Genomic DNA, 24,614 nt, shown 5'->3' on the forward strand with positions numbered 1-24,614 from the left:
ATGTGTCCATGTAAGCTTCACGAATTATCTTTATGTACACACAGTAGGATTAATGCCTACCTTATTTAATTAATTTAAAGGGTTAATTGCACTTTACACTCCAAGGCTTTGGAGGTCATTTGCACAATAAGCCACTAAATTTCAATTTTTGCATTTTACACCATGTGATTTCTTTAGGGGTGTAACATCTACACACTCCTTTTTACTTCTCCCACAGCTTTTTAGTTTTCGGTTGTCGGATCGGATGAATTGAAGAAGATCAACGGATATAAATTAACAAGGTGTATGAGAAGTAAAAAGGAGTGTGTGGATTGCACACCCCTTTCTGTATTACACTAATTTAACCTCTTTATCAATTTTACTGTCTAATTAAACGTTAGGTGTTGATGTGGCATAGACTTTCCCCACATTTTAAGGACTCATTGACCATCAATTTCAGTGTGTAGTACTTTACTCTTCTGTTGTTTCAATTCTTTTATAAAACTAAGAGTCAACAAGTCTTTAAAATGTGAGCCCAATATATACCACATCAACTCATAACGCCTAACTAGAATCTGATTTCTTTATGATTACCATTCTAATCCGAAAGCAAATACTACAATTAACACAAAACGAAAATAACGGGTTTCACATCAGCAAGATAACTAATCGGGTTGTTATCTGATCATCCGTTAAGACCCGTTATTAATGGGTTCTTAACTGTTTCCACGCAGGTAACCCGTATTCACCTCTTAAGAAAAAAGTTAGTTTGATAATTTTAAACTACTGAAAAAACCTTACTAGCTACTACAATAGCTATAGTACTAAATCTCACATGAGTAAGATTAAAAATTTCCAATACACATTAAAAATACCAAAGCACATTAAAAATTTCATCAAAATTCATTTACAAGTGTGCAAAATGTGAAAAAAAAAAACAAAAAAATCTGCAAACGCTTGTAATCGCATCATGGTCATTTGATTTTTTCAAAACCCTACAAGCCCTCATGAATAGTGTTTTAAGTGAGTTCAAAATAAATAAAAATTCATAATAATTAATGTAGAAGTTGAAAAACTGTGAAAAAAAATATATAAACGCTTGTGCTTGCATCATCTACACTTTGACAATGGTTGCATCATCATTTAGATTATTAAAACCCTCATGAAATAATTTTTTTTTTGTTTGAGTGCAAAAATAGTAATGACAAGCTTTACAATTTTCATGAAGGAGTTAACTGTAATACCCCGTATTTAAAAAAAAAATGGTTATATATGTGTGTGTGTGTGGGTAATTATTTTTACGTAATGATTTTATTAGATTTATTTTATGCAAGAACCTACTGTCGATATGTGAAATAGTTTCAATGTCAAATCCTTTTTGCTACAAATTATTTCAAAAACTAGCTTTCATGTTCATATGTAATTAGAGATTTTTTAGTTTGAATTGGAGAAGGGAAATTAAATGAGTTTGGTTTGATTTTCCTCACAAAGGGCCAAGAGTTTGAGGTTGGAATAAGTGAGTCATTTTGTCTTGATATTTTCTCTCAAAGATGAGGTGGAGAGCTTCTAACATTAAGTGTTAATGTTTTGGTGATTACTCACCATTCTAAATGTGAAGGTGGAAGTCTACTTAAGGGTGAGTTGGCAAGTTTGTATTCATTAGGAATCTAAGAGTTAAATGTTTGGTAATGATTCATCCCTCCAAAATTGGAGAGGTGGGATTCATATCCCTTAGACTTGGACGTGGCTTTTGAGTGTTTGTTCACCTTGCATGATATTAATTAGCTTCACATTTGTTGTTTTTTCCATTGGACCACATTTCATTGCTAAGGATTAGGACAACATTTGTTGCCTTGTGATTAGAACACATTTCATGGTGATGATTAGGTTAACAATTGGTGTGTTTCTATTAGAACACATTTTAAGTTTAATGATTGGCACAACACTTGCTTTCTTTCTATTGGCACACTTGTGAAGATTCTTTGGAGAGGAAGATGTCATGCAATCTCTATAAAGGAATGAGCACTCACCAAACGGATGACATGGAGAAAAAAGAGAGAGGAAGGAGAAGAAGAAAAAAGAAAAAGAAAGAACCACTTCAACAAGAAAACAATTCTCCCCTTCCTATTACCTTCTTATATTTATTTAAAACGTTCTTAGGGCTTTAAGCCATCTTTCATTGTATTTTTAAGTCCCTCATATGTATAGTGAAATACAATGAAATCAAACCCCAGTGGATTTAGTCAATTTGGTGAACCACTTAAATCTTGTGTTGTTTATGCATTTACATTTGGAGATCATTGCCATGAGAAGCACTTCCACCAAACTATCGCCAATCTCTATTTATCTCCCTTGAGGATGATGTACAAAAAGTGTGAGACAAATCCCAGAGAAATACATGAGACCTTACCCAACAAATCTCCACCAAACTCCATCTATCAAAAGAAAAATATCCAAAAACTAGAAATTCGTCCGGCCTATTTAGTAGACCAAAACACCATCATCCATAGATTATATCATAGTACTTCCTTCATGAGAGTTGTTCGTCTGTCTCTCTACCATGATATCCAAATTTTAGAAAAATCCAACGGTGCGATCGTCCAATATGTTTGAAATACCAACTCATGTCTCTAATCCCGCAGAAAATTGGATAGCCATGTTATGAGCACTAAAATTCCATTTTGAAGAGCTCCGATCAAAATACTTCCTTCACAAAAGCTGTTCCTTATCATCTCATCTATAACATATCTAAAAACCACGATAATCCAATCTATGTGCTGACTTGTATCCCAGTTTGAACAGCTGATGTTCAGTTGAGCTAGCCTTCTTTGCCAACCTTTTTGCATGGCCAACATCTCTAGTTTCTTTCGCTCACTTTCATGAAAGTTTTTCAGCAATCTAACTCCTAATACATATGTAGAGTTTCAGCTATATTAAAGAAGAGGAAGGGGAAGTGGTGAAGGAAGAAAGAGAGCAAGAGAGAGGAAATGAAATTGAAACAATAAAAAAATGAGGAAATGGTAACATATTGCTTATCATTTACATTAAAGATTAATTTGTTAATATTATGATTATACTACTCTTGTCACTAATCAATTTGATTTATATTGAAGCTTATAGGCTTGTTAAAGAAAATGTGAGTATTGATATCTATGTGAACATGACATATACATATGCATTCCAAAGCAAGAAAAAGAGTTGTGTTGAGTTTGTAAAGTGTTTGCGTTGTGAGGATATTCAAGGGCTGAAGCTTTCCTTGAATATAAAATAATGAACCTTGTCTATGTCAGGCATAGGGTGCAGGGCTTAAGTATACAAATTGGTTGATTATAAAAATAATGAAATCTTGTATATGTCAGGCGTAGGGTGCAAGGCTTGAATATACAATTGGGCGTCGAAGGAAGTGCCCGTATAATAAAGTGGAAACTGAGAGTTTAATTACAAAAACTGGGTGTAAGGGACGAATGGGAGTTAACTCATATTCTAACATACTCAGAGCCAAATGGTATAAGCATGGTAAGGGACATGCAGGCTTGGGTGCCTTAGGTATGTGTTGACGGGATTACAAGGGAGTGAGTACATTCATGCATCTCATTGCATACCTTTTATGTTTTTGCAAGAGCTACTCATTTCAATTATTATTTTAGTTGGTACTTTTGTATATTAATATTTTATTTCCGCTACGTATGTCATAAATTTTATGTAAGATTTTGTTATCTAATGTATGTAAAATCGTTATAATTTCATTTTAGTTTCCACCATACCTTGGTTGTAGAATTTATTTCTATAACTAAGATATGGCTCACACCCTAACTCGTGAATAGTCTTTATTCGCGGGTTGGGGCGTGACATTAACTCCGAAATCCAACACCATAATCCATAAACCCTAGATTTATATTTTAACTGTTGATTGTCATTTATGCTCTATTCTTTTCACCCTATTTCATTTTTCAATTTTTCTTTTTTGAAAACATGATTTAGCGGATGCAAAAAAATGAACTGTTTGGATTGTTAATATCACGTTCCGATGACATAAACACAGAAAATACGACACAAATGACGGATCTACAATTAATCATCGTGATGACATGTCAACTTTACTAAGTACGTACACGTGTGAAAAAATCTAGGGGTGGGCGCGGGTTGGTCAAAATTGCAAACCAAAACCGACCAAGCTAGGACTAAAAGCGATCAAATAACCAAATGTGGCGGGTTGGTTTGAATTGGTTCTCGGTTTCTATGAAGACAAAAATACATAATAAACTTCTCTTCCAAAAGCTACATAACATAGCACCTCAGTGATTACTTAAAGGAAAACACAAATTAAGCAACCCAATAATAGCACCAAGGCAACAACTAAGCTTTTCCAGCGATTGATACCATGTAAAGCAACAAAGATTGTTGCAATAATGTATAACTATGAGAGATTTTAGAGAGAGAAAGTAGTAGACTTGAGGAAGAAGAAAGAATCTTGTATTAAGATAATGATCTTACAGAGAGTACATTTAGCTATATATTGTAATGCCTTATAGACTAAGCTCTCCAAATGGTGTCCATGTTCTTCTCGAAAGGGACTCTTAAACTAATCAGGTTTTGTTTTCATGTGGTGGAAACATGGTAACTCGTAAATAACTAACCATTTATATTATCACACGTATTAATTATGATTAAAAAATAAAATTAAATATATGCGGGTCGGTTTGGTTAACTGCAACCTAAGAATTTTGAGAACCAATTGCCAAACCGATTAAGGTCGGTGCGGTTTGGTTTAACCACCGAAAATTAAAAAAAAAACAAACCAAACCGTCAATGCTGTTCAAGCGGTCAATCGATTTTTTTTACTATTTTTTATTAAATGCCCAGCCCTAGAAAAATCTAAGTGAAAGGAACAATGAAACAAGAAATTTTTACGGGTGGCGGGAACACACACCTCAGCAGTGCAGGTGGTGTTTCCTTCCAATCCAATAACGCCATCTACCCCACTAAAGCTAAATTGTTTTATCTTTTATAGAATAATCAATAAGTGAATTTTTTATTTTTTAAAAAAATAACTCAAGGCCCTTCCCCAACCTTCTAATCATTCCCCTCCAATTCCTCTCAGCCCCCGACATCCACCATCACCGCCCGGTGTTTTGGCCCACCGTATCGTCGTCCCCTTATCATCCCACCTTTCTCCTGATGATCAAGAACCGGCGTCTTCAAATCATGATGAAGAAGCAACATGATAGAAGAAGATGATGGTGTCAAATTGAGATTTTAGTTGTGTGATGGAGGCTGGAGCTTTCATGGGTGTTCATGGTGGTGGGCGTGACGTGGTTGTCAAGTGGAGGGCAGAAATTTTGGTGCAGGTGCTGGTGACCCTTTGGTCGGAAAGAGATGGAAGAGAGGAAGGCACCGGTACTATGTTAATTAAATATTAAGTTTTTTAATTGCTTTAAAGGTGGGCTAGACTATTGGTGTAAATTTCATCTTAAATTCACAAATATCAAGACCTGATTGGTGAAACTCCAAGTCAGCAAGAGTTCCCGTCACCCGCAAAAATTTCTCCAATGGAACATAACCGAAACGCGTTTTCTGGCTACCAGTCTTCCAACTACCAGTCTTATATGCCTGTCTAGAAACTTCTTTGTAGCGAATTAACAAACCGACTGTATATCTTTATAAAACTGTCCATTTCTCTCTAGTCAATTATCTTCGCTTGATTTTACCAAAAAAAAAAAATTATCTTCGCTTGCAACCAAAATTTCAAGAGAAAATGGCATTCCGTAGGGATCCGCCAGGACCACCACCACCCGACCCATTTGCACCACCACCTCCCCCTCCTCCTCCTCCTCACCATGGGCATCCACCAGGTCCACCACCTCCACCGCCGCCTCGGGAATTCTTTCCTCCACCTCCACCTCCCCATCTGGAATTCCATCCTCCACCTCCACCACCAATCCACCACCACCCACCTGGTCCTCCACCCCCACCGTATTACCCACCAGGCCCTCCGCCACCTGGTCCTCCTCCACCGCCTTACTCAGACCCCTACAGACCGCCACCACCACCTTGGAGTCGTCCTCCTCCACCTTTCTAAGTAATTAACATACAGCAGCTTTCACTGATATATCTTATTTGTATATGGTCTACGCACGTCGGGACGTTGTATGCACGAGGAGCGTCTGATCAAGGCTGCTGCTTTAGGAGAAAAAGAAATAAAAAATCATGAGTATAGACGTTGTAAACCTTATTCATATTTTTAGACCCTATTTTTTTCATCATGGGTGTGTACTTTCACGATTCAAATAATGTAATAATATAATTGCAAGGTAGATAATATATAGTTTGGTTTGGTACTTCGTGTGTATTTTATCCCGATATATACCTTTCGATGAAGAAGAATACAGTATCATGAATCTGCAGGCCGCAAATCTGAAAACTGCAGAGCTCTCTGTGTGATTGTATTACGGCGGAAAACATAGTTGGAACAAATATTGGATCAAGCAAATATTCATATCTGCCAAAGCTTTTATGTTACCATTACACATGCCAAAGGCTTTTTTTATTATTATATGCTGCCACCCACATCCTCTAGCAGCCCCAGCTCATGTGGATTACCAGCTCCTAATTCATTCGAAATTCGATGGCTACGTCGTGCCAAATGCATATGATAAAACATAAAAAAATAAATCAGTTGTTAAATCTTGTTGGCACAAAGATGGAATATTGATCTTGCTGCAGTACCAACACCATATGGTATAAAGTAGTGCAATGAAGTTGTTTTGAGGCTGCTCAAAAGGTAATTGATGGACACGAAGACAGCGAGAAGAGGGGATGGGTATTGGTTTATGGACATGAAAATACATGTTTATCCCTTCATTTTAATGGAAATTTTTTTTACCAAGTATGTAAAGCCTCATTTTTTTTTTTTACATGTTTGGTGGTGGAATCGGATTCTAAAGGCTTGATCAATATGCTCAATAAGGAGACGACAGTTGATGTGAAGCTTGAGGTCTATATCCAAGATATTTGGAGGATGACTTGTGTTTTTCCGGTGGTACGGTTTTGCTTTACCCCTCGTCAATGCAATCGTGCTGCCCATTCGATCGCGGCGTACGTTGTTAAGCATGGCGGGAGATTTGGCTGGGATGAATTAGGTCCTGACTTCTTATTTAATATTTTAGCAGAGGATGCCAATGTAATGGTTAGGCTTTAGTCCTATTGATTTCAATACAATCTTAACTTTCGGAAAGAAAAAAAACTATCCTATAACGATGATGACCATTTTGTCCAATTAAGCCTAAGATTTATGTAGTTATAGAAAGCATTAATGTCCTTATTTTCAACAACTTTCGCATCACAAAATAAATATGTTAAACATGTCTGTGAAAATGGCAAACACGCTTAATTCAGTGGCCAAAAAGAATAAAAAATTATTCACATTCCGTTCAGCATCCAGATCTATTTTAACCTATACAAGCAGCTTTGGCCACAGCAAATTGGAACATGATCAAAGACTCTCTTCACCAGCAAGCCATATATAAGGATCAATTTACATTTATAACAGCCGGTTTTTTCGTGACGATCGGATTCCAGAAGGGCGGCAGATGACTAAAGTTCTTCAGGTCTCTTGAACTCCCATACGTTTATCTAGATGACCAAATTTTTATTACAATCAACCGATCGACTTGGCGCCAATTGTTTGTGTTATGTTAACCTGTTTTTTCTCGCTTGCTAGCTACTACTTTGTACTTAAACATGTACAATTCCTTCTGATGATGAATTTTGAATTTTGAGCAGAAAAGATGTAATGACTGCAAATTGTTACGGACAAAAGGCTCCTTGCTCTCATTTCCAAAGTTCTTTTTCTTTTATCTCATTCAATTTGCTTCGCTGTCTTCTGATAACCGCTCCGCGAATACCCTCTCCCTTGCCCTCTTTGCCTGCAATACATACATATAAAGGATGTTCAGAGACTATTTTTTGGTGTATCAAATTGGAAAATTCTATCTTCAAACAATATATAGTATACATCAGCTCTTTTAATTATTTGATCGACGTGACGAGTTCAGTTTTTCTTATTTTAGATATAAAATGATAATCCCCGTTGAAACAATATATTATTGTACTATAGAATACTGAACCTTTTTAAACATATTATCTTCAAATTAACAAATTACGCAGAGAAATATTCAAAGAGAAATTAATTGTGAGTTCAAACCTGTTTTGTCCAATTGGTGAAGCTAGTGATAAGAGCAAGAAGAGCAGATTGTACAGCAGACCCGGCCACTATTCCAATCCAAAGGCCCTTCCCCCTTAAGCCTAGAGCAAATCCGAGTGCACAACCCACAGGAAGTCCAACCAGATAAAACGCCCCAAGATTCACATATGCCCCTATATGTTGCCATCCACTTCCTCTAGCAACACCTGATGCATACAGGAAAATAGCTCTTATATGTTTGTCTCCCAAGTTAGGGTACGTACGGAATTGACAAAACCGCTTTCAAGTAACCAAAAATGTGTTTGGAAGCGTTTGACATAAATATAACTAGCAGTGTTACGATTTGTAAAGACACTATTTAGTGCTTCTGCAATAAAGTAATTTTTCAAAAGCAGTTGGGATTTCTAGTAAATTTAGTTGTGCTTCTAATAAAAAAAAGCTTCAAACATAAGTTCTTTATGTTTGAGAGAGATGTTGTGGGAAGCACTTTTACACCTAAGGCCATTTGTTGGAAGCACTTTTGAAAAAGCAATCGAGTGGTAAGTACTTCTCCAATGTTAAAAAAGTAAGTACTTCTTCAAAAAGCACTGAAAAAACCGTTTTTGGCTGTCAAAACGTGATTTTAGTGATTCTAAAAGGCTTACCAAACAGGCGTGTAACATACAAATGTAATCCATATGGCATTAATTGCACCCAATAAACAAGCACATATGTGAGAAAAAGATGATGAAATGAACCTGAAAGAACAGCTTGTACGCTATCCATGAATACTGAGATACAAATCAGAGGTGCCATGACCACAACATAATCCACGACTGGCTTCTCACTGCTAAAAACATGCCCCAGAACGTAGCGGCAGCAGAAGAGAGTTGTGCTCACAATAACTGCCTCAGTGACTGATAGAAACATTGCAGCCCATACGGCCACTCGAGCTGCTTGTGGATTGCCAGCTCCTAATTCATTCGACACCCGAATACTGTAAAAATAGTTGAAGTTTAGGTTGACTTCAGTTATTACTTCCAGGCCCCTACCACTAAGGCACTTAATATTCAAAAACGGTAAAATGGAGGGGAATGTTGAATAGTAGGCTATTTTTTCAGACTTTTGGAATTTTAACCCCTTGTGGGCAGTTTGAGCACTGCTCGAGTGGTCTTGAGGGGAGTTCGAGTATTGCTCGAGGAGTTCTCCGTATATTTACCTAAAATAGAAAATGCACTAAAAACAATAACATGCTGAGTACCTTGCAGCAGCTCCGAATCCATACGATATAGTGAAGTGCAATGTAGAGATTGTAAGGCTGTATAACCACAAAGAATACACGAGAGTTTGAGCACATCATCCGATGATCATCACCTATATAGAAAGTAATGTGATCAAGCACAGAAATTGAAGTTTACCATATTGAAAGCACCGAAGTCTCCAGCTTTGGATTTGGTAGAAGGCCGGACAGCAAAATAATCAGCTCACATGACCACCATTTAAGACTAAATTTTTGGTCAATGCAATACAAATTAAGAGACATAAGTACACATGAAGTAAATAGGGTCAATACATTTTGCAATCTTTTCATCTAGAACCAAGCACAATTTGCTTCGTTTTTGAAAGTTGACATAAACAATAGTATAAAGTTAAAAACTGTTGCATCATTGATCCGTCAAGTGTTGCATCGAAAACAACTATTAACTTGACGCTTAGATTAATGGATGTCAATGGTGTCAATTTTTAGGATTGATTTTGTCAATGCTGAAAAGGTAATTATTAAGTTTGTTGCACATCGTAAACATAAGGAGTAAGAAAATTACCAAATCATTACAGCGGAGGGGACTGCTAAGCGAAAGAACAGTCCAATATGGACCAAAGACTCCATAGAAAATGCAAGACGGGTTTCCTCGAAGGATGAAGAAAACATTGCATACAACCACAGCAGTACCACATACAACCAAGTTGACAAACTAAAGGATATGGCTGAACCCTTAACTCCTAGTTCCAGCTTATATATAAAGGCCCAAGAGGTAAGAATATGGAAAAGAAGAATGACAAAGGAGGATAAAAGCATTGGAAAAATTGAACTCTGAGACTGGAAATATCGAGTTAAAGGCTTAAGAATTGCACCGCCAAAAAGTGCAGGAATTAGCCAAACTGAGTATATTTGTGCTTCATGTGATATTTGGGGGTTTTGGCCTACTAAGGGTAATAATTTGTCAAAGAAAATCCAGAGGACACATATTGGAGGACAAACCAAGAGAAGATAGATCATTGCAGTGCAAGTGTAAGTTCCAAGTTTTTGATATTGTCCTGCTCCAAATGCTTGCCCACATAATGTTTCCAGTCCACCTGCCATTCCTGACTGTGATCAACAAATACATGCAAATGGGTTCATTAGTCTCAAATTGGTATTAAAAATGGGCTTGGTCAATATAATTATACAATACTAGAATTATATCAATCAATTTTTTTTTTCTAATTAGCAAGGTGTTCATGGACTTTGAAATGCATTGCAGTTTCCATTTTAAAGCCAAGAAAAAGGAAAGAAAGATACTTGATGCAAAGAAAAGAAAAAAAAAGAAGTGGTGGATGTTAGATGATGACAAGGAAGGAGACTTACAAGAAGGCTAAAACCAGTGACATTGGTGAGAGAGATGGCAATCGCAACACTGGAGAGTGCAAGCTGATCAAGATGTCCAGCCATTATCATGGACACCAGTTGCAGCAGATACTGCAGCACTGAGACTGCCACCATTGGAGCAGCTATAAAACCTTCCTTCTTCACCTCACTCAGGAATGTACCCCATGTTACGGCCCATGTCTTCTCTTCCTTCATCTCCGCCGTCGCTTGATCCATCGTCGCCATCTGCACTCCTCTCGCTTAATTACAAGTACCCTTTTATATGTTCGAGACGAGCTGTTTAATGTGTGAAGTGAGTGTAATTTATAACTATTCATATATACACACATATGTGTATGTATGTATTTGAGTTTCAGAAGAGAAGCACGAATGGCCGAACTATATTCCTCAAGTTGTCTATCAGTTTAATTATGCATAGCGTTAAATGTTGGATGCCGTCTTTACCGGCCTACAGAAACAAAGTTGGACTCCTGCATTGATTTAGTTAATAATTAATCAGAGAAGAAAACAAATTCAGTGACATTTGTTTTATCTTTTTACTTTGTGACAAGCAGCCCGTCAATAGTAACTCAAATGTAGAATTTTTAATTTACTTATTTCTTAAATGAATTATATTTGGCTCCTCAATAATAAGTAGGAACTCCTACTCTTCGTAGTTAATTTGTAGAATTTTACGCTTATAATCGAAATCGATTCATTGAACCACAATATTATAAATTACTTTGTAAATATTATATATGTAAAAAGTTAATTAAAACTAAGGTCGTTAATCAATTAACTATAATATTTTGAACCATTTATCTATTTACTCCAGTTGATTAACCAAATAACCTTGATTTTAAGTGATTATACGAGGAAATGAGCTTTATAGAGTAATTTATAATATGATCTATTGCAATCATAAATATGAAATTCTATGAATCGACCACGTAGAAATTTGATTAGAATTTCCTAGTTTCATCTGTTATTTTTATTTTATATACCGTGCGGAAGAATGGTAAATGCGTCTCGTCAAACTATTTTCATGTTCATTTTATTTTTGCTCTTTGCATCCATTAGACCCGTTTGAAAATGTTTTTTTTTTTTTTTAAAGCACTACTGCTAAAAAGTGTTTATAGTAAAAAGCGCATCAAATTTTAATTAAAATGCATGCACATGAAGTGATACGAAAGTTTTTCAAGTGCTTGTAGCTTTTTTTTCTGCGAAACAGGATTAAAAGAGGTTTTGGTGATCTGGAAGTGCTTTTCGTTACCAAATTCCTCCTGTTGAAATAGATAGAGAAATAAAACTTGTACAATTTCAAAATAAATGACTGATTTGCAGATGAGGACTGAAACAGGCACAATAAGTATTCATATACCATCACAATCATCAACAAACATAAGCTCCTCCACTTTCCGGCCATTCTTCCAACATTTGTATACCACAATATCTAAAATAAAAATGAACAGTTCCTTGGCTTAATGGCATTCATTTGAAAATCTCTTCGACATACGTGCCTAACGAAACTCTGAGAATAGTGGAATTCGTCAAAATGAGCAACTTTACCGGGAGAAAATGAGCATGCGAAAACGCAGCTAAGGCCTAATTCAGTTCTTATGTTGAAGCCTCCCACTTTCTGCACCAGCATAAGGATCAATAACTACATTTATAACAGCAGGTTTTCGTGCGGAGAATGATTCTGAAATGGCAGACTTGAGTTCTTCAGGTGTCCCAACAAGATATCCTTTGCCTCCAAATGCTTCAATCAGAGTGTGATAACCCGCATTTGGGATGAAGGAAGTAGGAGCAGGGTCATCTTTGTAAGGCCCACTAATTTCATCTGGGCTTCTTCGATCACCACCATATACACCACCATTGTTAAAGACTATCACGACAACAGGTAACTGGTATCGAACCAATGTCTGCAGGAATCAAGAAAAAATATACAGCAATGAACTATTGTTCCTTGTGCAGCCAGAAACACACACACACGCCAGAACACAGACACACAAGTGAAGACATATTGACCAAGAAGCATAGATGATATAATGGAAAGTTCAAAGGGAATCTTAATTACAGAAAAGAAACTGAAAAGGATAGTCATGAAAGAGCAATCAAACTTCATAACAAAACAGCTTCGAGCTCTCTAGCCTTAACAAGAGCTGCGTACAGTAATAAGGGCAAATTATGAATAGGACAACAGTTTAGCAATGTGTCCAGGTTAAGCTTCTGAACTACCTTTCCTTCCTTCTTATTTTTTTTTATTTTTTTATTTCCCAATTATACAGAAGACCACCGGAACCTCTTCAAAGTTTGGACCAAAATGAAGCTACCGACGACATCTCCCACCAGAAAAGATGCCAAAACCTTACTCCAACTATGGGAAAAGATGACCTTACATGGAAAATCCTATGTAGTAAGAAACTTATCGTCGCATGAATTCTCAATACAGCACCGATGTAACTAAATGATGGAACCTTGTTCCCCTTCCACCAAAAGCTAACCTAGCTGAGGCTTTCATTAGCTAAAAGAGAGAGAGACAGAGAGACAGTAAGAGGGAAGTGCCCTCAGGAAGCCACTGACCATCATTTATCAGTCTTAGAACAATTAAGACAAATATAGCAAATGTCTATTATTTGTTTATATGTCTTGAGGACTGTGTGCTCAAAGGATAAGAAACAACGATGGATATCTACAAAGGAAATCGCAAATAGAAAGGATTTCAAAGGAAAGCCAACATTGGACATGATGTGGAGACCAAAACATTCGAATAAAGCTGTCTTTGTTAAAGATAAGTTTCTAATACAAAGTAAAGCCAACATCAGACATGATGTGGAGATCAAGGGGATCGCAAACTTTTGGAACAAAAAGTCCTTACTTAAGAAGATAGAGACTAAAAACCTCCAACTTCTAGAACCTGGAATGTGTAGACTGCACGACAGTCACCCTCAAGGCCCAACTGCTCCTACCTCTCCAAGTATAATCCAGCCCAGTTCTTAAACCCCGCCAGCACTTAACCTGCCCATTCCTTAAAGCTCTACCCTAACCTAAGCTGTCCATTTTTCAACCCCACCATCAAATAAGATGCTCACTCCCTACTTAAGCTAATCATATCTAACCATGTGACTGCAAAAAGTAAGATGACGGTTTAAGTTGTCCAACTACCTTTTCTTTCTCTAATATGTCCTTTAAAACAAAAGGTAGAAACCAAAAGGAAAAGGTTAGTACCATGTTTAATATTACTTGTGCTACTACTTTCATGAACCCAATAAACAATACCTAGGTTGATACTCCAGCACACATATCCACTTATTAAAGTATCTCGCTTCCAAATTCTTTTAATTCCTATACCTAACATGGACCACCAAATTTTCTTCCACATCTTTTGAACTAAATGGAAACCGCATCAAAGCCAACAACCAGAAATCAGAGCTCGGATAAACACAAATCAAGGCACTCCAACTCTTTAAACTATTAGTGAGATTTTGACCAACTCAAATCCAAAACAGATTCGCGGGGAGATAAAAAATATCTCGGCAACAATCAGTGTCTGCTTTCTCATGAAACTAATTATGTAAACAAACAGGGTCTCCTTGCTAAAGGAATCAGTCACAGCTATCAAGCATATCCCTAGCAGATAATTTGCCACAATTAATAACCGTTAGCACATATTTTGTAAGAACAAGCATGAAAGCGATCATACCTCAACTTCCATTGCACTGAACCCAAAACCTGAATCCCCTTCCACTGCAACAACAAGCCGGTCAGGAGAAGCCACCGCAGCCGCAATGCAGTAACCCAAACCAACCCCCATTGTTCCCCAAGTCCCTGCATCCAACCTGGTCCTTGGCTCGGTCTGAACCAACACAGACCGACCCACATCCATGGTGTTAGCCCCCTCAGAAACCAGTATAGGAGCAGGGCTCCCCAACCCTGCAATTGCATCTCTAATAATCTTCATTGGCGTCAAGAAATTAAATGGCACAACTTCCTTAGCCAACTGAGCCTCCATTTTTGAAACATTGTCCTTCACCTTACTTGAAATCGCTGCAACCCACGAATGAGACCTCCCCAAACAAAAAGGGTCATCCTTGATCCCCAAATTGATCTTTTCCAACACCAACTTTGCATCTCCAACCAAACCCAAATGCGGTTTTCGCAGCTCAATCTCTTCCTTACTAACATCAACCAAAATGAACTTCACATCCTTAGACCATTTGGGAGGCTCACCAAAGTGCAAAAGCCAGTTAAGCCTGGCGCCGACGACGAGCGCCACATCACATTTCCCGATCGCCAGAGACCTCGCTGCCGTCGCCGCCAGCTCATGAGTATCAGGCAACAGTCCCTTCCCCATTGGAGTGGGCAAAAATGGGATTCCGGTCCTCTCCACTAGTTTCCCCAACTCATTCTCCGCTCGAGCAAATGCAGCTCCTTTCCCAAACACAATCAACGGCCGCTCCGCGTGCCGTAGCAGCGAAACCGCTTCATCAATCTGCGAATTCTGTACTTTCAGAACCTTCTCCGACTCCGACTCTCCGAATTTATCGGCAGCGGTGGCCAATAAGCTCTCAGCCTCCGCCTCAGAAATTGTCTGGTGCAGAACATCCGACGGAAAATCCAAATAGCACCCTCCGGGTCGACCCGAACCGGCTTCAGCGAGAGCCTGAAACACGCAATCCGGGATTTCTTTGATTGATTTAGCTTTGGCGGAGAATTTGGAAAAGGGTTCGACGGCTGCGATCTGATCGAGCTCCTGGAAATCGCCGCGGCCGAAATCTTTCTGGTCGCACGAACCAGAGATCATCACCATGGGCCAAGCATTGGTCATGGCGTTGGAAAGACCGGCGAGCCCGTGGACGCATCCGGGACCCGAGACCGTGAGGAGGACCCCGGGTCGACCAGTTAGATACCCGTAGGCGGAGGCGGCGTAACCCGCGGACTGCTCGTTGTGGAAGGCAATAAACCGGACTCCGAGCGAGACCGCACGGTTCGCGAGCGAGGTAACAGGAATTCCCACGACGCCGAACATGTGGTCGACGCCGAATCGGGCAAGGGCCTTGGCGATCAGCTGGTTGCCATCGAGTGCGGTTGTGGTTGATTCACCCATTGGAGCTGATTGCTGTGCTTCTTCTGGTTTGGGGGGAAATAAGTGAGTGGAGTGGGTACATATAGGCACAGAAGTTGGAGGACGATTATGCCCTGAGAGATTGTTGGGAAATGTGTTATATGGGGGAGGTGGTGGAGAATGAGGAGATGGGTAGATTGAGAAATCAAATTTGATAAGGAATGATGAGTCGCTGAGTCAGCCGCCGTTGCTTTTCTGGTTTGGTGGGCGGTCTGTCAATGCCCCAGTGGAACACTAAACAATTTTTTTTTTTAACAACTGATATTATCTACATTAAAGGATAATGATATGAGCTTGACCTCATAGTATGCTAGTAATAATATGGTTCAAATTTATTTTTGACAAAAATCAAACCTAAGACCTTGTGAGGAAGAATACCACTATACCGTAGTACTAAATAGCAGAAGATAAACAATTTATTAAATAGCTTATTTACTAGTAATATTTTTGCTCATTTTTAGTTACGACCTTTAGAATACAATTTTGATAAAGGTGCAGCCATTACAAAAAGTAAAACAATGAAACAAGTCTCAAAAGTGAGCCCGTAACAATGCCTAAGCCGAAAACTCTAGAATTGGAAATGAGAACTAGCCTACTCCGCTAAAATAAACGCACTATCATTGTCAAGTAGCTGTTACCAAGAAGAACCAATGAACCCAAAAAATGAAGGAAAAAAAATGAAGGTGGGTGAGCAACCTTCGCTAAAAGCGCTCCTATAATACTGTCAAGTAGTGCGAATTGCACTTTAGCAACCACCAAAACTCGAAGCACGCCTCCAACTAAAGTTCATGGAGGAAGAACTCGAGAAGCCAAAGCCGAACTTGATGGGCAGTAGCTCATGGCAGTTAGAAAAAAGCCATGAAACTCAAATATGCGATAAGAATTGCCAACAATTGAGATAAAGCTTAAAGAAATTGAGACAAATCTCAAGGAAACGAGACAAGCTCATAGCAAAATTACTAGAAATCAAGGGCCAAATGAAAAGAAAAGGAAGAAGATGGGGTTTAGGGAAGAAGGAGAAAGGAATTAGCAAAGAAGGAGATGGGGTTGCCATTGACCCCAAGCAAGAAGAAAGGTTGGTGGCTAAATGGAGAGTTGGGTTTTGCGGTTTCTGTCATAAGTGATTTTGAACAAATGATATTATTCACGTTAAGGAAGTGAGGGAGTAGGCTAAACCTTTTATTAGTAATAATGTGGTTCATATTTGCATTTGACGAGAATCAAACCTAAAACCTCTCATTTACAAGTGAAGATGAATATTATTATAGGTGATTAAAAGTGGGAAGCGACTTCCTATGCTACATCATGAAGCTGACGTCGTAAAAGTGTAATTAACCAAAGGGAAAGGGATCATCTCTGGATCCCTTTCACTAAATCCACTAAAGTCAAGGAATTCAAACTCTTAAAATTTGGTCTAACGGTTAAAGTTGCTATAATTTTTAAGGTAAATCTTAGTTTACTACCCTCATATTTCGTGGTTTTCAACATTTGATACATAAAGTTTTTTTCGTTCCAAAGTCATACCTAAAGTGTTAATTTTGAGACAGTCTCGTATATATGTTAGTCTAGCTGTTAAGTCTCCCGTTAACTGATGATGTGGTGCCCATGTAGACAATGACTGGACGCCACGTGGAAATTAAGGGTTTCACATGGAAATTAAAAATTCAAAAAAATAATTATTTAAAGGAAAAAAAAACCCAAATCCCCTTCATCTTCCCCAGAATCCCCACCTGTGCCCACCCTCCCACCCCCTTCACCCACCCATTCCCCATCCCTCATCACCCGCAACCACTTCCCCCTTCACTTAACAAAATAAGGGGTTGATGGAGATGAGAATCCAGCCGTTGTCACTTAAATTCGACGAAACGGTCTTCATCGAATCGAAGCTTAATGGGTTTAATGGGTTCAGGGGAGTCCTATACGAAATGAGGAACGTGAACTCACTGCTACTAATGATCCTACTGTACGAGCTGGTGTTCTGCTGGCCAGAGGAGGAGTCGTTCATGGTATCAACAACGAGGCTGCAACAAAAGGTTGCGGCGGAGATCATGTAGATTAGGAAGATGCCAGGGGTTCTGATGTTGGAGTTCAGGAGGTCGAAGGCGGCGATGGAAGAATTGAGGGGATTTGGAGATGAGGGGACCATAGGGGGTGGTGGAGTGGGAGGAGGAGGGCGACAGCAGGGTTTTTGGGATGGGAGAAGGGGGTGGGCTCAGGAGGGATGGAGGTGCAGTGGGGAGGGAAGCGGTTGCGAGTGATAGGGGATAAGGGAAGGGATGAGTGATGGGGGTAGGGGTGGGAGGGTGGGAGGGTGGGCACGAGTAAGGATTATGGGGGAAGACGAAGGGGATTTGGTTTTTTTTTTTTTTTTTTTTAAATTTTTTTTTTTACTTTTCTTTAAATAATTATTCTTTAAAAATTTTAATTTTCACGTGGACTCCTTAATGACATGTGGCGCCTAGTCATTGTCCACATAGGCGTCACGTCATCAGTTAACGGGAAACTTAACAACCAGACTAACGGATGTATGAGATTGTCCCAAAATTAACACTTTAGGTATGACTCTAGAATGAAATAAACTTAATGTACCAAATGTTGAAACCACGAAACTTAAAGATAGTAAACTAAGATTTACCCTAATTTTTAAAAAGAACCTGTTTTTAGCTGTTGGATCAAATTTGAAGGGCTCAGATCCCTTGTGGATTTGCGGAAGGATTCCGGAGCCCTTTCCTAGCCAAAGCAGTTCCTTCTTTCTCATACCGCTAAACCATCCCTCCCTTCCCTTTCTCCCCGCCCAGCCGCCGCCCTCACTCATTCAGTCATTCTCTCACTCTCTCTCTCTCTCTCTCTCAGTTAGCAAAATGATAAAGCGGCGATTCTACAAGCTAGAACATGGCGACAGAGATGGCCCCTCCAATTCATCTTCATCCTCGTCGGATTCTGAAATGGAACCACAAGCCACAGACGACTCGGATGAAGAAGAAGAAGAAGAATATGATGCAGTCCAAGAACTCAAGGACGATGCTCAGTCCTGCTCTATGTCTTCTGGTTTTCTCTTCCTTCCCTGCCCTTTAATTATCATTTTTTTTTTCCATTTATATGATTTTTTTGTTAACTTATTTTCTGAATTGATTAAAAGAAAAGGTGGGTATTGATTAATATTGGCTGAAATTCAATTTTTCTTCTGGTTTTTTGGTTTCCAGGATATCGAAGTGAGGATAGCTCAGCGACTGAAGTTCCTGTTGATTCGTCAGGTAAGGCTTGTTTGGAAGAATATAAGCATTTTTTGTTGTCAGTGAAGTTTTAGTTGTTTAATGGATATAGAGTTTTCTATTTTCATTTTTGCATTGATGTTATGGATTGTTCTATCGAGATACATTGTCTATTGAAACAACAAGTTTTTGCTACATCAGTTCGGATTGTTAGTTTTTGCCTTCCTCCTTCCATAGCACTACTCCCTCCCGAAAAATTGAATGAAAGAGAAAGAAATAGTCGGAAAATGAGGAGAAAATACGGGCTTATCAGTTTTACTTGATGTATTATCGTGCATAAAAGTCGTAACTCTCATCCTTAGGAGTGCTGTAAAGTTGATATGAAAATTAGGATTCAACTTCCAATCACAAAACACGCAGCATCTTGTTATGCCGTTTTGCATAAAAAATAGATGTTACTACAAGATAGATGCTTACGTGGACTCAAGTATAGATCATGAAAGTTCGAATTTCGTAGAATAGTGCAGGTAACTACAACTTAATGATAGTTACGGGTTGAAATTCTTCACTCACAACTGTTGCCTTCACTCAGCGTGCTATAAAACTTCTCACAAAAGGTTTTTGCATCATATGGTCATATAATGTTGCACATAAGTAGAACTTCAGGACAGTGTTCGGGTGACCTTCTTAACTCACACAAATATTTCCTTCAGGAAGCTATCCATAAAAGGTTACACCTTTCTATTTCTGAATGGTTTTAGGATGAAATATAAGATTGTAATTCTAATTACAACCAAGTGTCCAAAGAAGCATTAGTACCTCTTATCATTTTGGAATTATGGAACCGTGCAAGATACTGTTATCCTAGAAAGTTAAACAAAGGGAAATTTGTATCATAACTATCACAACTTGATTGATTTGCTTGCTTGAGTGCATTCTATATCTTAATGTTTGACCAGAATGATTACGCTTATGTTTTGACAAGATACATGACATCATTTTTCATGTCAGGTCTACCAATAACTGAAGATGATGATGATGCTTCAACCGGACATGAAAGACCGGCTCTTATGGTCGATCAGTTGCTTGTTAAAAGTGGTTCAAAATTACCAGAGGAAGAATCTAAAATCATGCCAGACGAGGAGTCAATACCAGTAGATTTACCAGACTGTATCGTGAAATGCAAATCAGCTTTTAAATGCAGGTTATGCCCTAGAATTGTCTGTTTGAATGAGGAGAGTTTAAGGGCTCATCTGAAATCCAAGGTAAGATGTGTGGCTTACGTATCTTTCTATAGAGTTAAATCATCAGTTGGTATTTGCTACCTCAATTGTTTGTCATTGTATACGACTTGCTATTATTTCTTACCTTGATTGGATTGCATTGGTTATCTGTTTCATTTTGTGGTTAAGAAAATATGATGCTATCTGCTTTCTTCCTTTTGACTGTCTCGGATATGAGATCATTTCCAATATGCAGAACTGGTAATGCAAAATGAAGAAGCGCCAGACTGATTGATACAGATTGATACAGCTTTGTTGTGTTTGCTAGCCTGCATTTAATGGAAGAATCGCCAGCAATTTTATGTTGTCTTATCAAGACAATTACCAGTGACTAATTATATTGTTGTTATTATTGCAGAGACATGCTCGGTCTGAGAAACTATTGGACGAAGGTAGGCTGAAGACCATACTGAACGCTGATGGGAAAATTGATGAAGAAGAGACCCCTGCTTTATATGCTAAAATTCTAGCTAATTCACAGGTAAGTCTCCCATTGATAAAATAAACCAGAAAATATGTCGAGTGGGCATGCAGGAAGCTAACCTTCTCCGCTAAATTATTCCAGGGTATGCCGAGAAAGAAAAGTAAAAGACAAGACAAGAATGGGTCGAAAAAGAAGGTAAAAAAAACATAACCACAATGTTAGGATATATTTAGGCTTTAAAGTGTGAAGTCTCTTATAACGGATGGTGTAATATGCAGAGGACGAGATATGGTGGGAAGCAATCCAAAGGGAACCCGTCCAAGAGAAGGCGTGGATAAAGTGCTAAGAATGTTGTTTTGGGTTGCCGTCTTGTGAGAGAACACAACAGCGAGAAAGGAAAACAAGGATTTTGCCATTTTGTACCGAATTAAGGAAGCTATCTTAAGATTTTCGTCGCTTTCGAGTGATGTGGCTAAACTGACTGCTTGATAATACTTTGCTCTGTTCTTTAGCTTCAGCCACTTCTAAGCTTGTTATCAGGAGAATGAGAATGAGAATGGTCAGGTCTTGCATTCGTAAGATTTACTCGACAAATTATTCGAGTTATGCTACGGACAGTGGTCCATGCTTTCTAACCATTTAGCAGAGACTCAGCATCCAACTTTAAGGGTCGAAAATTGCCCCTTAAAACCCTGAGACTAGGAAGTGATAGAAGAACTGTAATAAAAGCCACAACAAAAACCATACACAACTTTTAAACAAACGTCTGGTTGAACGGTTCAGCCCATCCACAAGCTAAAATGTAAGCATGGCTCTTCAATGACTTAAATCAGTTAAGGTGCCGATGCAATAACCCGCAATAACTCAAAACATGCTACCCCTAAAATTCTTGATACAGGCTCCCGGGGCCAATAACACAAGTGAAAGACCAAACCATTGCATTTTCCATTTACGACGATCCTTGATTAAGCAAACTTAAAACAATGAAAAAACTCCACAAGTGAGATTAGTACAAAAAGTTAAGATCATACACAAGGTTCAGTGAGATTTCAGGCTAATAGTGAACATCTGTCTCCTATTACTACAAATTTGATAATCCCAGTCAGCACAAAATATGACCTGAATGAAACAGACTTCCAACAACCAAAAGTCAGCACAGCTTCATGAACCAATGTTACCGTATTTACAGGGTAGAAGTTCTGAACTTCAAACCCCTTCCCAGGTAGGGCCAAAGCATTTGGTATCCTTCTAAAATTTTGGCAATCGCCCAGTGAAACAAATATGCATAAAGTTTTCCCAGAAAGAGGATAACGAAAGTCAAAAAAGGAACTGGAAGCCTGTGATTCAATACCTAAGGTTTCTGCTCCTCTGAAGGATTTACAGGCAAAACAAGCTGTTCTGTGCTTCCATCCGCTTCATTAGGCTGATCAAGTGGAGGGGGTTGTTCTCCACTCTCAGTATTCTCTGGCTGGAAATTGATGGGGAACTTTGTGACCCTCGGTTTGTCAGACAAAATGTTTCTTTGAACCCTATCAATCAAGACCTTTGGAGGAGGTTCTTCTCGCAGCTGCTCATCATCATAATCATTGTTAACGTAGTAGCCCACTCGGATAAATTCCTGACCAATATAAGAGCAGGTCAACAGAAGCACAGTCACACCAATGATGTCTTCATCACGAATCTTGGATGGGTCAGGAGGATCTGCCTGCAAAATTATCAACAAAATTAATGAAGGTGATTCAAATTCAAATGCACCTCGTGGATCAGATGTGAAAAGGATACGGTAGAAGGATCTAGTGGAAGCTTACCTGTAGTACAAAACGATAGTTTCCGACATTGACAGGCCCAACAAGTACACTCTCCAGGAGTTGGTCATAAGTCTCATCCTCAGCAGATCCCACGTAGATGAGCTTCCATTCCAAATCTGTGTTGCCATGAAAATTACTCAACAATTAAACAAGGCATCACTTTTAGAGTTCACCCAGAACTAGAAAAGCATGTGCAACTTGGTGCTACTTGTGCAAACCTCAGAAGGCATCACTTTTAGAGTTCACCCCGAACTAGAAAAGCATGTGCAACTTGGTGCTACTTGTGCAAACCTCAGAAATTCAGCTCCCCATTCTATTCAATTTTCATGCAAACAATCATTACCTAACTAGTAGGGATGACTCATGAAGCTGGAAACCAGATGACCCTAAAAGTCCTCTTATTACGCTCTTAAGTTATTTAATGAGATAGGGTATGGAACTAGAAGATTAAACATTTTAAAAAGAATCTATACATAACTATTTACTAGTCTGTTGTCCTCAATGAGTCCATATCCCTACCCGGACCAAGTCCACGCTTCAAGTTGGTGCAACTTGGTGGTTAAATAATTTCCTGTTGAACAAACCTACAAAATTAGAAATATTTTAGAGTTACAGCTCTAAAATTTTCCTAATTTACATACTGCTACCTTTTCACTCTTTCAGAGATACCTTTCTGGTTTTCTTTAGGGTTCTATATAGACCTGTGCAATACCTATACAATGACCAATCACCAGTTGTAGCACCTCAGACAAGTACTATAATTACAGTCATGTGACTGAAAAGTTAAACAATATTCCAGACCTGAAGCACCTTAACAATGCATCTGTTGTTTGCTAAATTTTATCTCTATTCCAAAATTCATTCATCTCCTTTAGCTGTATTAAATTGTAAACAGTCTAAATAGATCCAGTTGCACATACAACACAAAGAACACGAGGGATGGGAAAAGGTTTCGAGAGGGGTCAGGGGTAAGGGCACAACAAAACATTGAAACTGAAATGACCAGAATAACCATACAGATGTATACAATGCACCCTTGAAATGCAGAAATTACTTGTTATTAGCTAAGCTGATAAATCCAACATGGTCATGGATAGAAAATATACCACCAATCTTTTTTCTTTTAAATTCATAAAGGAAACACAAAACGGTGTATTTAGAACATATGCTCACTTGAAATGCAGATACGCGACATATTAGCGAGGCTGGTAATCGTGAATGCATACAAAACACAGTTGACTTCTTTGAGCATCACACCGTGTCCACCGCTACAGAATCTTCTAGCATACTACTATGTTCATTTTGAAAAACGAAAAGAAGAAGAAACACTCAACAACCAAGAAATCGTCTATGGGTTTCAGTTCCGACTCAAAACCCTAGCAATAAACTCAATCAATTAGGTGTATGTCCCCAGTGTATCATATCAATAAAACATAATTATCCAAGCTATAGTATATGAGCTCCTGAACACCCATTTCCTTGCAAGCCAAGGAAACTCGATTTTTGGAGGATATCCTCTACCCATTCAACATTACATCTAACACTTCCATTTCCAATTGTACTACCAATTTCTCAATCAAACACGAAAAAACCCTAATTGAAACTCAATCACACAATTAAAAACAAAAATACAAAAACAAAAAAGCAAGAGAGAGAGGGGAAACGGTACCGTCTTTGAGAGGAGTGTTGCACTCGTAAGAAATTTCAAACTGGAAGGGTGCGAGAAACAGAGCCGGATTGTCAAGCACCGTCACGTTCGTGATGTTAATGGCGCTCATTGCAACGAAGCCCAGAGGAAGAAGACGACGACTGTAACAACTACTCTACTCGCATAGGGTTCCTTGTACGGACGGATTGAAACCCTAGGTTCCAGAACCTTCATCGAAATCCCAACCGGAATCGCGAACTGCTTTCGGAACACTACGGTACGGTAATGAAAAGACAATTTGGTCTTATGTGACTGCATAAAAGT

The 24,614-nt window shown here is 38.6% G+C and overlaps 4 protein-coding genes and 1 long non-coding RNA gene across 6 annotated transcripts; 1 reads left to right on the forward strand and 4 right to left on the reverse strand.

Annotated features, from left to right (window-relative positions):
* Window positions 1-5,669: 5,669 nt before the first annotated feature.
* On the reverse strand, window positions 5,670-6,486 carry LOC139187937 (uncharacterized). The gene is made up of 2 exons (XR_011570971.1): window positions 5,946-6,486; window positions 5,670-5,906 (listed from the first exon to the last, which is right to left on the reverse strand). It is a non-coding gene; the product is annotated as an uncharacterized lncRNA (long non-coding RNA).
* A 1,221-nt stretch (window positions 6,487-7,707) lies between these two features.
* Window positions 7,708-11,158, reverse strand: LOC103421944 (protein DETOXIFICATION 8). The gene is made up of 6 exons (XM_070804526.1): window positions 10,788-11,158; window positions 9,985-10,529; window positions 9,423-9,479; window positions 8,920-9,158; window positions 8,183-8,388; window positions 7,708-7,904 (listed from the first exon to the last, which is right to left on the reverse strand). The coding sequence occupies exons 1-6, from the start codon at window positions 11,031-11,033 to the stop codon at window positions 7,842-7,844; spliced, it is 1,356 nt and encodes a 451-aa protein (XP_070660627.1). The 5' UTR covers window positions 11,034-11,158; the 3' UTR covers window positions 7,708-7,841.
* A 981-nt stretch (window positions 11,159-12,139) lies between these two features.
* On the reverse strand, window positions 12,140-16,154 carry LOC103421889 (2-hydroxyacyl-CoA lyase-like). The gene is made up of 2 exons (XM_008359933.4): window positions 14,494-16,154; window positions 12,140-12,712 (listed from the first exon to the last, which is right to left on the reverse strand). Exons 1-2 carry the CDS (start codon window positions 15,895-15,897, stop codon window positions 12,398-12,400), a joined length of 1,719 nt encoding a protein of 572 aa, XP_008358155.1. The 5' UTR covers window positions 15,898-16,154; the 3' UTR covers window positions 12,140-12,397.
* Window positions 16,155-18,590: 2,436 nt separating this feature from the next.
* On the forward strand, window positions 18,591-21,428 carry LOC103411741 (uncharacterized). Its single transcript, XM_008350368.4, has 6 exons — window positions 18,591-18,963; window positions 19,119-19,169; window positions 20,139-20,392; window positions 20,769-20,891; window positions 20,976-21,029; window positions 21,113-21,428. The coding sequence occupies exons 1-6, from the start codon at window positions 18,777-18,779 to the stop codon at window positions 21,170-21,172; spliced, it is 729 nt and encodes a 242-aa protein (XP_008348590.3). The 5' UTR covers window positions 18,591-18,776; the 3' UTR covers window positions 21,173-21,428.
* Window positions 21,429-21,818: 390 nt separating this feature from the next.
* On the reverse strand, window positions 21,819-24,614 carry LOC103444335 (histone chaperone ASF1B). 2 transcript variants are annotated; one of them, XM_029108565.2, is made up of 3 exons: window positions 24,312-24,614; window positions 22,643-22,758; window positions 21,819-22,539 (listed from the first exon to the last, which is right to left on the reverse strand). In XM_029108565.2, exons 1-3 carry the CDS (start codon window positions 24,418-24,420, stop codon window positions 22,186-22,188), a joined length of 579 nt encoding a protein of 192 aa, XP_028964398.1. In that variant the 5' UTR covers window positions 24,421-24,614; the 3' UTR covers window positions 21,819-22,185. The 2 variants fall into 2 exon arrangements, with proteins under 2 accessions (XP_028964398.1, XP_070660664.1); XM_070804563.1 differs by lacking the exon at window positions 24,312-24,614 and adding an exon at window positions 23,816-23,976.

Source organism: Malus domestica, chromosome 09 (assembly GCF_042453785.1).
Source record: "Malus domestica chromosome 09, GDT2T_hap1".
In the NCBI taxonomy this organism is placed as follows: Eukaryota; Viridiplantae; Streptophyta; class Magnoliopsida; order Rosales; family Rosaceae; genus Malus; species Malus domestica.